Source organism: Uloborus diversus, chromosome 9, assembly GCF_026930045.1.
Source record: "Uloborus diversus isolate 005 chromosome 9, Udiv.v.3.1, whole genome shotgun sequence".
Lineage (NCBI taxonomy): Eukaryota > Metazoa > Arthropoda > Arachnida > Araneae > Uloboridae > Uloborus > Uloborus diversus.
Window position 1 is genome coordinate 66,154,736 of NC_072739.1, and position 18,749 is coordinate 66,173,484.

At 30.9% G+C, this 18,749-nt stretch overlaps 1 protein-coding gene across 1 annotated transcript in view; it reads right to left on the bottom strand.

Annotated features, from left to right (window-relative positions):
- Positions 1 to 2,674: 2,674 nt before the first annotated feature.
- LOC129230106 (general transcription factor IIH subunit 4-like) overlaps positions 2,675 to 18,749 on the bottom strand; it is a 98,168-nt gene continuing 82,093 nt past the window's right edge. Inside the window, exons 9-15 of the mRNA XM_054864507.1 lie at positions 18,393 to 18,476; positions 12,087 to 12,219; positions 10,636 to 10,687; positions 6,371 to 6,449; positions 4,389 to 4,436; positions 3,089 to 3,229; positions 2,675 to 2,978 (exon numbers count right to left, since the gene is read on the bottom strand). Coding sequence (XP_054720482.1) covers positions 2,868 to 2,978; positions 3,089 to 3,229; positions 4,389 to 4,436; positions 6,371 to 6,449; positions 10,636 to 10,687; positions 12,087 to 12,219; positions 18,393 to 18,476 — 648 coding nt within the window. The 3' untranslated portion in view covers positions 2,675 to 2,867. The remainder of the gene's footprint in view (positions 2,979 to 3,088; positions 3,230 to 4,388; positions 4,437 to 6,370; positions 6,450 to 10,635; positions 10,688 to 12,086; positions 12,220 to 18,392; positions 18,477 to 18,749) is intronic.

Sequence of the window (18,749 nt, forward strand, 5' to 3'; positions counted from 1 at the left end):
ATTTTTTTATATAAACATTGAGAGTTAAATTTTAAAATTTTACCTTTGAATAAATTTTAGAGGACTTCCAGCATAAAATTCTAATGACCTCAGCGGCCTGCAGAACAAAATCCTGGATTCGCCACTGCAGAGGTCCGTGGTTCAAACCCCACTACGGACACATTGCTCACCCTCTACACCTGCATCCGTACGCCACAGAACAATGTAGTATTGAAGAAAATGCTAATTGTTAACATATTAGACTGATATAGTGATCAATAAACAACAACTCTATGGTATTTCCTAAACAAACTTAAAAAGTAATTTATAACAGAAAAATAAAACAGGTTTGAGTGACACCCAGTTTTTGTGAGTATAAATTCACCCAGCAACAATAGGTTAAACAGCATATTATGTAGTTCAAGTTAGAATCAATAATAGATTGTAATACCTTAGCAATAAAAAAGGAATGTACTCAAATTTCAATTAGATTTTCTAAAATTCAGCAGCCCCTGCACTCGATGTGATAATAAAAATAGATTAGCATAAAGTATTTGAAACAAAACAGCAGATGCTATGTACATTTTCAGCTCTACGAGAAGTACTTTCATAACATATTGTGTAAGATAATAAAATATTTATTCAACAAAATGCATTCAGAATTTTCTTCATAAGATTTTAAATTCATTTAATCCATATTAAGCACAGTTAATTATCCACCCAAAATGAATCTCATGTATTCAACTAAGACTATTACACTTAATCTCCTTTAATATTATTCACACATATCATTTAACAAGACAACTCATTTCTCTTTCACATTACGGATAAATTTCAAGCAAGTAAATTTTCAAAGTCTGTTTTCCTGCATCAAAAGTTTATTTTTTCTAAACTATGGCAAACCGTATATACATAAAAAAAAAGCATCGTATGTGCCACACCTGTTTTACCGTACCGTATCTTCAATTTACAAACTTATTTAATAGTCGAAAATAAGGTATTTATTAATTACTGTTTTTATGCACTTGATAGATAAAAATTTCATATTTAATTTTAATGGAGACTGAGTTGTCTTGTCTTTAATCTAATATGCACTTTTAATTCCTATTAGATTAAAGCCTTTTGCTCCAAAAAGAAAGCTTTAATCTATATTATTTTATCCCCATTCCACTATGCTTTAAAAAATTCTGAACAGATTTCATACAATATACAGTTGTTGTTAAAAGACCTGGAGGGGGAGCAAGGCATTAGTGAAATATGTATTGAAAATCGACTGCTGGGGTGAAGCCTGGCCAGTATAGCAATTAAAAAAATTCAAGGGAAAGTCAAAAACCCATTATTGCTTTTAAAATATCGATAAGCCAAGCCAAAGGCGCCCATATAGGTGGGCAAAGGGGGCTCGAGCCCCCCTTTGAAATTAGAACTTCCTTGCTTTTAGTACTTTTTTCTTTGCAGAAATGTAAAAACATTTTTTCTCCAGCCATTAATGAATAAGTTATCAAAAATGTCAAATTTTAATGACTCGAATCAGTCCTGAAATCAGTTTCCACGGGGGAAATATCCAGCTAAACCACGAGGAAAATATTTGAGCCCCCCCCCTTGCAACTGCATACGGGTGCCCATGAGCCAAGCTATTCTTATTTTTCCTGTTGTGTGTACCTTTCAAATAACTCGAAAATTAATGCATCAAGCTGTATATGCTGGCACCCACAGCTGAAATAGACAAATCTATAAATTAAAGATAGGTTATAGCACTATGCACTTTGACAAAAGTACCTCATTAACTTTCAAACTTTAAAAAATATCAAAATATGGTCAAATTTCGACCACTGGGTGACCAGTAATTCAACATGAATATATGAGAAAGTAATTGTGTGTGGTTCTGGACAAACGTCTTGTTTACAAGTTAAAGTAAATGGCCATACAGTTTACATTCGTTATAACGACCCTTGTCGTCCAAACAAAATCAGTCGCTATAACAAGAGGTCACTATAACATAAATGTACAAGCTGCAGCAACATTGTTTAGTCATATTTTTAGAAATACTGGGGTAACTTTTGCCAGTGTGCTTAATTTTAAAAGAGAACCAAGATATTAAAAATAATAATAAATAATTGAACTTAAAAACTTTTTTTAAAAATAATTATATTTGAATACTACCTTACATTTGGACAAATACATTAAGCGAAATGTACACTGAAACAAATTGACAGAAATTTGTGACTCTTTAAATTAGAGACCATGGTTTGCTTTTGCTTTGTTTTGAGATTGTTTTCAAAAACATAGTTTATCCTTTTTTTAAGATAGTGTAAAAAAAATTTCCTTTTTCGACTAAAAAAAAACTTCATAGTGTCTATCATTAGTGTGCAATTCTCATCAACTCCTTGAACCTGTCACCACCAAAGAACTCCTTTCAATGGAAACATTTAATCTTTAGAAATACAAAATTGCTAATTATCAATTTTTGAACTTAAAGATTTGAGAATCACAAAAAAAGTCTAAACTTAATTTGTGACGTTATGTTGGAATGAGTGGTTCAGTTTGGACGTTGTAACAGACGTTAAATAACATTATGTCAATAGAATAGCAAACGGGACTTATGAATTGGTTGTTGTAATGGAAGGGTCACAGTAATGGGAGGTCGTTCTAAAGAACGCTGACTGCACTAATAAATGACAATTATGAAATCTGAGAAATGATTTATTTTTATGAATATTTATATGTACAGAACTGGAAGCTCTAACATTTTACAAGTGGTTCTTTTTCTTTACAAATATAAAAATAGAGCATAAGTTATATGCATGATTCTGAAGAGGTCGAGAGATTTACTATAATACAAATGTCATTTACATTCAATGATGTCAAAGGGCTTTATAAGCTTCAATGAATCAATGCTCTTGTCGATGCCTCTTCCAAAACCTTTTAACATCATCGTGGCCAATTTTGCTAACAAGCATCACACGTCTTGAAGGATTGCTGAATATTAATACACCTACATCCTAAAAATAGAAACAGCAGTAAATTGTAGCAATAAAGTCCACCAGCATAAAAAATATGCAAAAACTACAGTTCATGAAATGTAAAAAATATATTTTATGCATGTGTATACCTGGGCATAGTTACAAAGAAGTTCAAAATCACTTTGAGACAAAAACTGGCTGTACAAAACACCTTCTGTGAATTTGAAACGATCACGCTCCATTTCCCACAAACGTATCTGATCAACAACAGTAGGAGGAAGAATAGGTTTCTAAAACAGATTGGAAAACCTAATTGAAACTACTTGTAGTTGGTAAATTACATCTACTACAAATTTGCATTATATATACAGTCAACTCTCGTTAACTTGAAGTCCCAAGGGTCCAAGGCACTTGCTAAACCCTTCGAGTTATTGCTAGTTTGATTTATGGTTAGTTTCCGGAACCCTTTTCAAGAGTGTAGGATTCAATAATAAATTCAAGATAAAGGAATATTCAAGTTATAGGGTTAACTGTATATATATTTATATAATAGAAAAACACATATAAAAATGAAAAAGTTGTTTTGAAACAATTCTTCAGCAATGAAAGTTTAAACATACAAAGTGCCAAAACAATAATCCATCAATTAACGGATAATTAGGAATAATTGATTCACTTGCAGTAAAATAACTGCAAGTGAATCTATTATTTCAAAAAGGGCATAAGTCTTATTGATTCATGTAGGACAAACGCCTTTTCTGAAATAATCAATTCAAGTATTAAATACAAAAGTTGGCTCTCTGTTTAACGACTTTCAAGGGACCACAAAAAATAGTCCTTAAATAGAATGCTTTTAACACTATAGTGGGCCATTTCGGATAGTGAAAAGCAGTCTTTAAATAGAGAAAGTCTTTAAATAGAGCGTCTTTAAACAGAGCCTACTGTATTTTCAATGTCTTAAGCAAAAAGAAATAAAAATATTTAAAAAATACTTTAATCAATGGTTTTTACGAAAAATCAAGTGGCTAAAATCAAACTGATTTTAACCAATGATTTGTTTTTTTAAATCAGTTGATTTCAATCAACTCGCTCTGATTGAGAATGGTAGTACTGTTAAAATTTTTTTCCCAAAAAGGGATAATTTGACACTGCTTTTATGAGGGGGGGGGGACTGTTCTGTAAAACTATATATTCTGTAAAACTATATATACTGAGTACTCTATTATTCGTTACCTGATTAAGCAAGATGAACTGCATAATCATGGTTGTGAATAAAGTCAAAATGAACCAAACCCTTGCATTGATAGTTTAACAAAAAAATTTAAAAGATATAGAGTACATGCACTGTCTCATATAGTAAAGATAATATAACTTCTTAAACAATAAGTTTATGCAAAAACGAAAAAAAAAAAAAAAAAAAAGTTTTAAATAACAAACAGAAAAAATTACCTGCTTTAACATTTCTGGATGTGCGTGCATCTGTAAGAATTTTATTATCTAGAGGGGAAAAAATCAACCATTAACAATTTTTACACAAGAACTATTGAACAATACAGATTTTAAAACATCTAATTCATGCTAATATTAAATAATAAAATAATTTATTTTCCAAAATATTAATACTATAACTGAATAACAAAAAAAATATGAATACGTAAATCCTCTCTCCATGTGTGAATATATATAATACATAAAAAAATAAAGAATTATAGAACATCATAGAGAAAGATTATTTTGAAACATCTAACACTAGTGTGAGTTTTTTCTCTTTATTTTAATTTTTTTAAATCCTGCATTTTCTATTTCCTTATATATTTACATAGTAGAACCCTGATAATAAGTGGGACCCTCCTTGAAAAAAGATCCTTTAAAACACCCTCCTAAAAATTTCAATGCCACAGCCTACACCATAACCCCCCCCCTCCTCTTCTCAGGTGAGCCTCCTTGCATTCAAGCTGTTTTGTTGTATGTAATGAAAATTTGGTTGGCTCTTGTACAAAGTTTTCTGTCTATTACTTTTTTTAGCGTTAGTCCCGCAAAAAGTATTAAATCGAGGTTCTAATGACTATTGGTTAGGTATATATAAATACCAGGATCTAAAACTCAGGGGGGGGGGGGTAGAAAAATTACCATTAAAATGTCTCAATTCCACTCTTTGAAAGTCAAGAAAGGAAATTACCAAAAGAATAGTTAAAAATTTAGATGAAAAGTGGATTTGGCATCACAAAATGCTTGTTACAAATTAATACATGTTATGAACAGAGGAATGAGGCAAAAAAAAAAAAAAAAAAAAAAACATAATGTACTTGAACATTATTCTAATGCAGTAATTTTCAACTGGTGGACCAACAGACCAACACTGGTCTGCAGAAAAATTCGGCCGGTCCTCAGATATTTTGCCCGTGCATCTAAGAAAATTTTTCTTACTCAATAAAAGAAAACAACAACAACAATATCCTGTACCACATCTTTTACATTAATTTTGTGATTAATTTTCATACTTTTGTAAGATTTTTCAGCATTATCTATTACTTCTGTATAATTTATTACAATAATTACTCATACTTTTTTTAACATATAAATATTTTTGTAACATTTCCTTAGGAAAAAGTAAAGTTTTATTCAAATATTGATTAATCAATTCATTCATCATTATTATTATTATTTTTGTATAAAAGAAAAAAATTGTCGTTCATAAAAATTTTTCACAAGTATTAAACGGTCTTCAAATTTTTTTTTGTAAAAAAAAAAAAGAGAGAAACAACCTATGGGTCGGTAAAAAACATTCACATGATGTTTTAAACTGTCTGCAATTACAAGTCTCCCCCCCCCCCCCTTTCAGAAAAAAAGGGAAGAAAGAAAGAAATGAAGAGGGGAAAACATCAATGGTGCACAATTTTTTTTTAGAGCTCTTGTGGGTCAGCAGTTCAAAAAAGGTTGAGAGACGTTATTCTAATGAATACCTATCTGACAGTTATTAATATTGCTACAATCATTGTACTTACAGTCTTACAAAGGAACGCATACAAAACCACAAATGAATTTAATTTTTTCTTTTGAAAGAAAGTACTGGATGTTTAATAAATTTACCAACATTTTATATCTATCACATTAACAAAATTAGAAGAAAAGTTTTAGGCTTAAATAGAAAATGGCACAAATATAGTATGAAAACCATTTACTTTAACCTAGTATCAATCAATAACTGTTACAATAATGACATACAAGCATAATTTTATGATTTGAAAGAATTTAAAAATAATTGATTGTAAAGATGAAATTTAAAACAAAAATGCTGAAAATAGGTAAAAAAAAAAAAAATACATTTCTGAATTTATTACTTCTGTTAATGACATCCCCCCACCTGAAATAATTGGTACAACACAAACATTTGAACTTTAAAGTTACATTTTTAATCGACATTGTAGTACCTGATCTGCAGTAATGCCGCAGCGAAGAGCTTCTCTTACACTTTCGCGTGTAAAAACAGCAACAGAAAAGTTTGGAAACCTAAAAGAAAATTTGAACTTAATCACAATGAAACTATCATAAAGTTCCCAAAAACCAAGGCTCAACAAATATCCAGTGCCAGGTTACCAAGAACCTATATTTCTGGATTTAAAACTGTAACTAACTATTCATAATATTAAGTTGAAAAATATAACTATGTATTCTTTACTAATAATAAAGCTGAAAGTCTCTCTGGATACCTGGATCTCTATGATGCACATAGCGCCTAGACCATTCATCTGATTTTCATGAAATTTGGCACAAAATTAGTTTGCAGCATGGGTGACCTGGAAGCGATTTTTCGAAAATTCAATTTTGTTCTTTTTCTATTCCAATTTTAAGCCCATTTTTCACATAAATTTGATAATATGGGGGAGAACAGTTTGATGTTGCTGGATTGTTCATCACAAAAACGAAAACACAATTTTTAACAAAATATAGAAACATATTTCTACAAACTAAAATGATGGCTGTAAAATGAATGCAAAACTAATTCAATAAAGAACAAACTCAGTGATTATTCTTTTTTAAGCTTCAGTCAACTTAGAAAAAAACTCTTTATGAGACAGTTGCAGATTAAAGGAGTTCAAAGTTTGACTGAAGTACCTGGCAGTTTCAGTCCTTCGTTCAGCATTTAATTTGCTAGTGTACGAGTAATTATCTCTGCGTGTGTTAAAATCCTTTCAAACCTTAAACATGGTCCAAAGAAGGATATAAAATTTAAAAATATTTTTCTGATATAACAGTATATTTATTTGTGACACTGAATCAGTAGTTAAAGAATAATTTTAAAAAATACCTTTTAGAGCATTCCCAGTAATATGATTTTTTTTCTGCAATAAAAATAAAATTTATTCTTTAAATTTTTAAAAAAATTCTTGTCAAGGACTACGTGTCTAACTGTTTGGTAGGTATACCATCGGCACAATGCTATACTAACGAATATCAGAATTGGCACTTTTCAGGAGAGCCAAAACAATGACTTTTTTTTCTAGCTGACACATTTAGTTATTGCCAATGTTTTAATTTTATAGAAAACTCTAAGAGTAAAACTTTCATTTGAGCTCTAAGGTGAACCATCGAGTTTGGAAAACGCAATTCACAATTTTTCACATTTGTTACTTTAGCATGGTGCCAATCATATTTTCCAAACTTTCTGTAGTATTTTTGGGTTGCCAACCATTCCGTATCTTTTGCACCTACAAAAGTTCGAAGGAAAGTGTAGTCTAGGTATAGTGAAAAATACTGCAAAAAGCAACAGCGAGATAGCACTCCTATGAATTTTCAGCACACAACAGGGTTCATACTCTATTTGGATGAAAAAATTCCATGACTTTTCCAAGACTTTTTCATGACTTCATAAAAATTTTCATGACCTTGTTACACGAAGAGAATAGTACTATTTAATGTCAAACTCGCCAATTTTTTCGGAAATGGGCATTAGAAAAACTTTTACATGAGTGCCACTACCTCATTGGAGCACTTAATTGTGAATGTAAAAATATCAGTGCATACTGCTGAAAGTAATAAATTATTCTTATTTGTCTTCATCACATAAATTCAAATAAAATAAAAATATAAAGAATGCAACACAACTCATGTTTAAATGTCTAATGAATATTTAATAAATAGAGCAGAATAGAAATGAATGGGACAAAAATTTAGTGAGACATCACTAAGATTAAAACAATAAATTTAATTCATAAAAACATTGCCCTTTGATGTCCAATAGTGCATCTAATTACCCATGTAACTGGAAAACATATTCATTCATTAAAGTAAAGCCACTTTTTTTCAGTAAATTCATTTTTCAAAACCAGATATTTCAGCTGGCCAAATGGATCAGTTTTGCGAGCTGTATGGTGGGCATTATGGTTTTAGAGTATTAGAATTCCCCAATTTCTATGTTCTATTGCCTTACTTCTTCAGTTTAAAGCCTTCAACATATTAAGATAAACTCTGATAAATTTAATAATGAACTTTTTACAAGCAGTTGAAATGAACTCGGATGCAATTGAATTACTTTTTTGAAGGGACGTGGGAAAATCAAGAACGTGCAAGTCTACTACTACAAAATATAAAATATAAGAATTACTGAAAATAATGGTGAGTTCAAAATTAGAGATGCTCTAGTAGTAAAATCACATCACAAAAAAAGGCGAGCAGCTGTTTCAGAAACAGATAAAATTGGATTCCAAAACTCGGATGTTTTTTAGATCGTTCAATTTGTATGCAATGTTACTAAATTACTCAATACTTCTAGCACTCTTTTAGCTATTGTTACTTTCTTACTACCCAAGACATTTTTCCATGACTTTAAATAAATTTCCACGACTTTTAATGAAAATATTAATTTTCCATGACTTTTCCAGGTCTGAAATTTGTTTATCTTTTTTCCATGACTTTCCAGGATTTCCATGACCCGTATGAACCCTGACATAATAAAGAGCGCTTTATTTCTTCCTCGCACATAATGGTAAAACAGGTATTTGCATATGCTCCAGGTGATGTTTCTATTAAGTTTAATCGACTTTTCCAATCAAAATCAACTAAGAAAACAAAAGCATTTATATGCTTTCATTTTCATCTACATTCTATCCAAAAGTTAAAACTTCTTCTGGACTCAATGAAAATGGTAAAAAACCTGCGAATTGCAAGAGACAAATGAATAAATGATGAAAAAAAAACCGCTTCAATTAAAATTCCGCCATTACAGTGTTATTTTTGCGAACCACCGGTTGGGAAACGACGGTTTAGAGAAAACCAACAGTCAAGGCTTATCTTAAGCAAGCTAAATGATTTTTAAATGATTTAACTCAATTTTCAAAGGGGAAATTAAATTTGTATGTTACAAGGGTTACGTATTTTACTCCCTTTGATCGTTTTGTTATTTTATTTCTGTTTAAAACTTTTTTAAAAACATGCCTATTTTGGTGATCAATCCTTTTCGTTTATTGAAAAAGATTTAAATTAAAATATTTTTACTATTAAGAAAAAGACACCTGCTTTTATTTTCTTAGTTTTTATGGAATTACAATCAGAAAATTATTAAAATATTGAATTACAACCTTCTTTAGATAGTGTTTAACTATGGAAAATTTTATTTTTCTTGCATTTTAAGCAAGGAAGGAAAAAAAATTGCTCCTTCTTTTAAAATATTTCTAAGGCTTTTGCTGGTTTCTGTTATCTGTTAAGCTACATGCTAAGTTTTCAAATCTGCCAAAAATATGAAGAGATCTGAAAAAAAAAAATACTTAAAGCATAGTAGACGTTAACAGTAAACATACGGGCAAAGCCATGCGGGTACTGCTAGTAGGAAATAAAACTGAATAAAACTTTCAATTAAATTTAAGAGAAAATCTTAACCTATGTAAAGTAGCAAAAGCATATCATTAGAAACAACTACAAAAATCTTGTCTAATAAAACGAATTCTGGGTCTTCTGTTCAATGACGAAAGCTATTAGAAAATTGCATGGCAGATTTTAGGTCATTCTGCTTCATTTGGGGGAGGGGGGGGGACTTTACTGCTCAGAAAATTGAAATGTAGCAATATCGATAGAGCAATGGCCTTCTGTGCTTTGGTCGAACATATCTATATTTGGGGCAAACCTAATCTGGCAGCATTGTGAAAGCTATACTGATACTAATCACAGCATTATGGATTTGCCATGTTAAATTCGCCTCAACTATAGTTTAATTGTCGAAATCTAATGATGGTAGCTTTCAGCATTGCTTGTAACACAATGAACATTATCTGCTATGCAAAACTTCTACTCATATCTAATAAATGTTTCCTATTTTCAAATATTCTATCTCTGTTACCAAGTTTATCTGACAATTCTATTGTGAGGAATATCTATCTCTCCAAAGTTTTGTCACGCTTTTTTGGCACCATGTATAGTGCTCATTGTAAAGATTTCTGCTTTATTATATCTTAAGCAATTTTTTTTTTTGGCAAAACAGTTGCATTAATAGTACAGTCAGATCTCGATAACGCAAAACTTATACTCAAATATTCCTTTATTTCGAAATTTTCTTTGGGTCCCAAACTCTTGAGATTGTTGTGGAAACTTCCCATGACTCAAACGTTTTAGCTGATTCATTGGGACTTCGAGTTATTGAGAGTTGATTATATTATAGTAAAAGGATTTATTTTACAAATTTGAAAATTTAAAGGTAACCTACCTGTACATCATTTCACAAAATAAAGCAATCAATGCAATTTGCAGAGGTGAATCTAAAAACAGAAATAGTATTAAAATTCTACTTAAAAAACCTAAAAGAAACATAGCAATTTTTTTCCTTAAATATCAGAATCATTTCAGAATCATATGACAAATACTGAATCAATAAACCAAGTTGATAATATTTATGAAATGCTCATCAAGATTTTTAACAGCCCTAAAAAAGCTTAGAGTCTGAAGTGGAAAATGCAATACATTTCTAACAATTTAGGAAAAATACTAATTTGATTCTTAAGAACATATTTCATTTTTTAAAAAACTTATCACTCAACTATATATTTCTTTTAATCTTAAAAATCATTTCTTCTTCTTTTTCTTAAATTTTATATATGTAGATAATTGATTAGTAGTTGCAACCGCCCTTTTTTTTAATGATATTAAAACAATTCAGCAAGTTTTGACATTATCAAAAAGTAATTTTAAAAAGAAAACTCATATAAAGGAAAAAATATCTACTATTTTTCTTTCAAATTTATTTTTGAGATATAAGAGCATTCTAGCTTTCTGAACTAATTAAAATCAAGAGGATAAATAAAAACAAATTTTCACTGGCAAAAGATAATAATGCAGTACTTTAATTTTTGTTTCTCATATAATATACAAAACACTTTTGAAAAACTGATATTTTTCAGTAAATGAGTAAGAGACTTATTAAATTTAAAAACATAAAAATTATTCCAAAAATTGTCACTCCACAAGACTAACTTTATAAGACATTCAATGCAATAAAACTGATTTTGCTGAAATGCTTCTAAGAGCGGAAGAAAATCATACTAAGATGGGAAATTGGAAGACAGCCTAAAAACGTGGGAAGCTCTTGCAAAAAGCAGTAAATTTGGTAGGTATACATTTGTGCAATATTAGTTCTGGCCACAACTACTCAATACAGTAATGCGTTATTCACAGTATGTGTTATCCTTATAAACTTTTTCTTTCATGGGGAACATAAAAGACTAAACTTTTGTACCGCTTTTGCCACCTGATTCAGCACAACTGAGTGAATGGGTAACATATGCTATAAATGTTGTTAGTACTATGCTCAGTAGAGTGCAGCAGGAACAGGACTATTGTATTAATGTATGGTCTGTGACCAAAAGGTTTACATAGAACATCTGTAAGATATGTAAATAAAACTTGATAGTCCTTTTTGCATTTTTCGAAATGTTCTTCTTTGCTGCATTTAACTTAGCTTTAGTACAACACACTCCAAAACCCTTGAGGTTTCAATTAATACGATTTATTTTTTCTCCTGTGTCCATTTTTACAAATCAAAATAAAAGTTCAATACATAAAGTGATATGTGAAACCTCCAAATTGAAACATTTTTTAAATTGTTATTATTGTTAAGAACTAAATTCTTGTCTAAAAATATTAAATTAAAAGAATACTTACCAGTGTAAGCATAGACTCTGTAATTTGTTTCCACAACTATGTAGCCAGTTTTATTAACATCCAAATTTACTTCTTTCAAACCAGAAGCTAAATTAATTGCAAGCCGAGTGGGGTAGAAACGTCCAGATCGGCGCTGGAAAAATTGAGAGATAAGTAAAAATAGACAAAAACAAATAAAGACAGATTTAAGTAATTCAGACAAAACAAATTTAGAAATTCAAAATAAATATATACACTGATCATGGGGAAAATCGCAGGAATTATGACAAAATCAGAGCTACAGAGAAACTATTATTTTTATGCAAAATTAATAAACAAAGGCTCATCATATTTTTTTGGTTCAACCCCAGACATACTGGTACTTGCGATGAACTTCTTACTACTGAAATTTTGCTTTCTGACAAGCAAGGAGGACGTAAAGTGTTGACATTCAGCTTGACACTGCAAAACAAGCAACAATTCAACATAACAGAAAATTTTGAAATCAATTATTGAAACAATAGTTTTTATTGGTAGATAAGAAATTGCTTGCCGTGGGCATTGTGAATCTGGCAAAATTTCAATAAAACCCCCCGCGAAGAATGTCAGAAATTTTAGGTCACTCTTACGGTTTCTTATGGCAGTGAGAGATAAAATCTTGGAAGAGCATTTAAACCACATGGAATCTTTAAGAAGCTGTTATACAAGTCTAGAGACACAAAATGAGTTAACTGAAATCTGTGGTGACATAATTTTAAAACAAATTGTGTAGAAAATTAATAAAGCAGAATGCTTTAGCTTTTCAGCAGACTAAAAAACTGATATTAGTGGTATTGAGCAATGTTTTCGATATGTGATTGGTACACAGAAAAGAGCGCCGAAGGAATTCTTCTTAGAGAAGATATCTAATGTTTGTACCTGTTGGGGATACTAGCAGAAAAGGATTATCAGAGAAATTAATAGAAACATACAAAATTTTAAAGCTAGATTTGAAATTTTGAAGAGGTCAAGGATATGACGGAGCAGCTTCCAGGAGTGGAAAATTTCAAGGCTGTGCTTCTAGAGTTGCGGAAATTTATCCTCAGGCTTTGTATGTCCACTGTGAAAGTCTCTCACTAAATTTATCTATGAGTGACGCATATTAAATTCCAATAATTAAAAACGCCCTTGGTTCTAATAAAGAGCTCATTAAGATTTTCAGCTGTTCAAATGAAAGGGAAACTGCTCTTTGAAAAGCAATTCAATAAATAGGATTGGAAACAAAAAGAAAGCATTTGACAAAATTACGTGGCACTTGCTGGACAGAGCGTTTAGATACCATTAACTCCTTCAGAGTTTTTCGCTCCAATTTTTGTTGCGCTCGAAAACATTCAAGAATGTTCGGACAAAGAAAATTCTAAGAAAGCATTTTCATTTCAGTAAGCTCTGGGAAGTGGAGGATTCATCGTAAGTCTCATACTAATCCATGAGATATTTTCTTTCACACACTCCTTGTCGACCTATTCTACAAGGTGTCAACCTAGATTTATCATCAGCGATGAAGATGGCAGATGATTTGTGGGCTATATTAAAAGAGCTAAGGTCTAATGCCGAATTGAAATTTTCTAATTTGTTTTCTGAGGTGACACATCTTGCTGATGAAGTTGGAATCCAAATTAATGTACCAAGAACAACAAAAACTCAGCAACACAGAAGTAATTATGAAACAGTTTTACTCAAAGAGTATTTCAGGGTATCCATTATCCATATTTAATCCATTTGTGGATCATTTTATAAGTCAACTCAAAACAAGATTTTTGAAGCATAAAAATTCTTTTTAAGCTTCAAAACTTAGTACCTTATACACTTAGAAACTTGCTTAAAAGTGAGATAAAAGTCACCATAGACGAGATGTTGCATATGTGGTCAGACGATCTAAAATCTAGTAACCAATATTGTGACCAAAGAACTTCTTCTCTGGAAACAAAGATGGTCAGGATTCACCACTGAGCATCCTAGAACTTTTATTGAGGCATTAAACGCATGTGATGAGTTTCTGTATCCAAACCTTCATCAACTGTAATAACAGCAAAGAAGCTAAAATTAAGGAAAGACTAGCCAAAAGAGAGGCTGAGCACATCAAAGCTGCAACAAGGACTGTACTAGAGTTTCCAATCCCACGCTGAATTCAGTCCCGCGGGATTTCGGAATTGTAACGAGCCAGACCTGCAGGATTGACTTTATTCTTCCAAAAATTAAATTTTTATGTCAAATAGAAAAAGTTATGCCTTTTATGAATGATTGCTTTTATTACTTGAATTAATAGTCTTCTTAAATTCCCTACAGCAATTGTAAAGCACGACAAAATCAGATCCTAATTAGAAATTATCGTTTGGTAAGCAAAAGTGTGACGCTCGTATGGGATGGTAAAGGATATTTTCTTTAAAAATAATGCGCTTGATGGAAACACGTGCTGTGGCTCCACTGCAAATGGTTTTACTAAAATTAAATAATTGTGGACATTTAGAAAAAGATCCGCATTCACTTCATCGTCTTCTAAAATAGATTTTTTTCCTCATGCTGGCTCAAGAACTGCTAATTCCGGATAAAAACAATGCCTCTTGGATGTGTTTTGCTGTATCCAATTTAACTTGCATTGATAATTTCATTTGTTGCTTCATTAACAATGGTCATTTTATCAATGAATTTGATTCATTACAGCAAGGGGTGAATATTGCTTGATTTCACCATTTCATCAAGTCATAGTTTCAGTAAAAGTGGGTGGATAATTTTGCTAATTTTACCTCTCACTTTAAAGACAAGAAAGCTGCTCATGTTCAAAAACATGGACTTAAATTACTGCACTGTCATGCGAGTCAAACCGTGTTTCATATTCTGTTGCCCCTTTTAAAATCATGCTGAATGTATAAATGTCAGATTTTTCATTGCTTTCTTCTTGAGAGTGCTTTTTTGTAGCTTAAAGTTTTTGAGTACACTACTAGAGCTTACAGAAGTGCTCCAACATTGCATTCAGGCAACTCCAGCAGGTTTTGGAATATGTAACAGACGTTCTCTATTTTTTTTCTAAAGCGTAATTTACTGGATTTTAAATTTTAGTGATGGTTTTTTAAAATTGCTATAAGTTTTATGCATTATCTCAATTGCTGAATGTATGAAAACTGAAACCTCAAATGAGAATACCAATTTATTCTCGGAAAAGTGTACTCTATTTTTGTGATCTTAAATGATAAATCCATCGGTGCTCATAAAAGACAGTTTTCTTGCTCTTCTTGCAGATAAACGAGGAAGAAGATTCAAACTTGAGATGGTGCTTGTGAAAATATTAGTTTTATGAGTGGCAAATGCTGGAAAATGCTTAAATAGAAAAAAAGTTGAGGGATTGAGAATCCTGCGGGTTCGAGAGCAAAATCCCACGGGATAAATCCCGCAGGATTTGGGATCGGGATTGGAAACCCTAGACTGTACTCTGGAGCTGGAATCAATGATTCAGTATAAGTTGAAACAAAACAAAAAAAATCTTCACTTTTTTTAGCTTTTAAAACTTGAAATGAATTTTTCTCCAAACTACTTTTTCAATGTTGGTGTTCACTCGTATTTTAAAAACTACCTGACCGATTCATTTCAAATTTGGTACACATATTCTGCATATAAAAAACCTCCCTGCAAAGTTGAGTTTTAGAATTTTTTTTTTCCTTTAAAGGGGTTTTTTTACTTACAAAATGGGTGAATTTTTTGTGAAGAATAGCACTTTTCACTTTAAATGACCTCCGAAAGCTTTAGCATTGAAAAAAAAAAAAAAAAAAAAAAAATCAGAGAATATTGGAGGGGGATTAATTAATACATTGACTAATTAAAATGGTTTTTTATATCAGATAATTGTTAGCTGATATACAGTGAATACCGGAAATGGTCTTTGGCCAAAGGCGCTCTGGGAAAAGCTCCGTCACAGACTTGTCTGTGGATATTTTATAATCAAAATTTATAGAATATTCTTAAAACTATACATAATCATGCATAAAAGTTTCAAATAAATTTGATATCAAACCATTTTTATAAAATTTTTTTTTAAAAACTTATTTTTTAATGTTGAACCCCCCTCCCCCTTTCATGTAGGGAAATTTATGATGTTAAACTAAAATGCATTCAGATTTCTAAAAACATATTACTGTAGTCAAATTTTAAATTAGTGTAAAATTAAAACATTACAGTTGAAAATTATTAAGTAAATATTCAGTATTCTCACAAATATTCGGTTTAAACTTGAACCGAATATTTGGTATTCGTCGTTCGGCAAAATATGGTATTTGGTGAAACTCCAGTAAAATGGGAACTTTATTCGGCTAATTGAGAATTTCCACTCTCTCAAAATTTATCAGATGCGCCCTTGTATATTATTTAATTTTGTACGTCGTTCATAACTGAAATACTATTCCATAGTAGATTATTGAACTATTCTCAAAAGACTAATTTAAATTATATTTACAATACATATACAGTAGAGTCTTGAAAATCTCAGTTTCGGAAGTTCGAGGTAGCGCTTAATCTGAGGTCCTTCATTTATATTTTCAGTTTTTCAGTTACAGTTAATATTTATATTTCTTAGTAGCTAAAAATTAGATCTTCATTAAAATATGAAAATAGAAATATTTTGCTACTGTAAATCTTATTCGCTACATTCAGTAAATAGTAAAAATACATTGAGAGGATGGTTATGTTTTGGCTGCCTTGCACACATATAAGTGGGTAGGATATCGAGGAAGAAATTAGTTAAAATTCCTTTAGAAGTAGTTAAAAGGAAATTAATGTTGAAGTTTGAGTGATAAATTTTTCGTGAAGACACTAGTTCTTTTTCTTTACATAAGTAAGTAAAAGGCGCTCCTACTTATGTCTTCCGAGTAGTGTAAATTTTAAGTCTGGAATAATTTTCTGGATAATCCGAGTTTTCGATAATGTGAGGTGAAGTGAGCCCCAATTACCTCAGGTTTTTGCGACTCCACTGTATATTTTTTTTATTTACCTATATCAATGAAAAGAGCATGATTATTATTTTCTCATTATGCTATAGTTTCAAAAAACTTGTTCTCTTTCATTCTTTGAAGTTTTAAAACAATTCTTAATAATGACAATGTAGATGAAATATCATAAAATGATATAACTATGAGTTAGAGCTATAAGAGATGGAATGCATAATGATAGAAAATAGAAAAAAAAACAGTAAGTGAGATTTGTCTGGAATGCTAAGCATGGTTCACTTGCATCTTAACTTTAAGAATAAATTAACTAACTTCTTGTGACTTGTTCCAATGTTCGTCAACTTTTGATCAAACCATTAAATATTAATACATATCTAATAAACTTTATCAATCTCTAGCTTAGAATCCTTGCTGAGCACAAAACATTAATGACTTGTGCACTAACCATTTCATCAGCTGTCCTATTTATTTCTATTCCATTTCATAGAAGACACATTTTCCAGAAATGGAAAAAAAAATTATAATTTACTAACTTGTTTTTATTGGGATATATCATGTTTCATCATAATTTTTATAACAGTTCAACTAATTTAAAAGCAGGAGCGGTTATCTAGAAAGCAGAAATTATTGCTTGGTATAGCACTATTTTGCTGATTTGATTATGTTTCTCTACTACATTCTTTTCACTGCTGATGGTGAGGTATGAGTCATTAGCAGCTATGTGACGGCCTTCTTCGTACTCGTTAGTTAGGACCTAACTCCAAGCGATTTTTCATCAAAAATCACGAGTTCCTGTTCCATGGGCAATGTGATTTGCTTTATGCCAAAACATCACTACTGAATTTTCTAAGATTGATTGTAACATGTTACAGTGAGTGAAACAAGAATTAGACTTTAGACTTGATATCTGCTGCAGGACAAAAGGTCCATGTATCCAACATTTTAGAAACAAAACTTGTACAGTTTCATTCTCCAGTAAAGTCAGCATTGCCGCCTTATTTGTAATATATTTGTTTCAACAAGGCTTCCAAACCCCAGGAGTCTCGATATGTAATTTATATATTGTCACCACAGAGCAACACTAAGACATCTAAGCCCAAGAATAACACTAAGATATCCTACTACTGCACTCAGGCAACGCTATAATAGACAGAAACTAGGGTGCTGTGAAAAAATTCTAACTCTTTAAAGGGTGTAGCAAGTGGGGAAAAGTTTGAGAACTCTCGCCTTTAAGGCATTGATTATACGAACTTGTTCAACTAAATTTCACTTAATCCAACTTGTAGATTTTTTCTTTCTTTATCACATACATTTGGATAAGTAACAAAAAGTTTGGAATTTTTGTACCACTTACTTTTCTTTGGTACACAATACCAAGTTCTCGCAAATGCTGGAGAAACATTAACATTGATTCTCCCATTTCGCCTGTGCTATAATCCTTTAAACATCAAAATAAAATAGATGTGATTAAAATATGATAGTATGATTCAAATAGTAATGATTAATAATAAAGTAAAAGAACAATGGGAGTGTTGTATTGCACATTTTATTATATGTGTGAGTGATCAGTCAGAACATGATCACTCACTTTGAACTGTTCAATCAAACTACTGTTAAAAATTTGCAATTTATTTTTCAAAAAAAAAAAAAAAAAACTAAATAACAGGAAAAGTTTCTTTTTTCTTTCTTTTAAGTTTTTTTATTATTATTA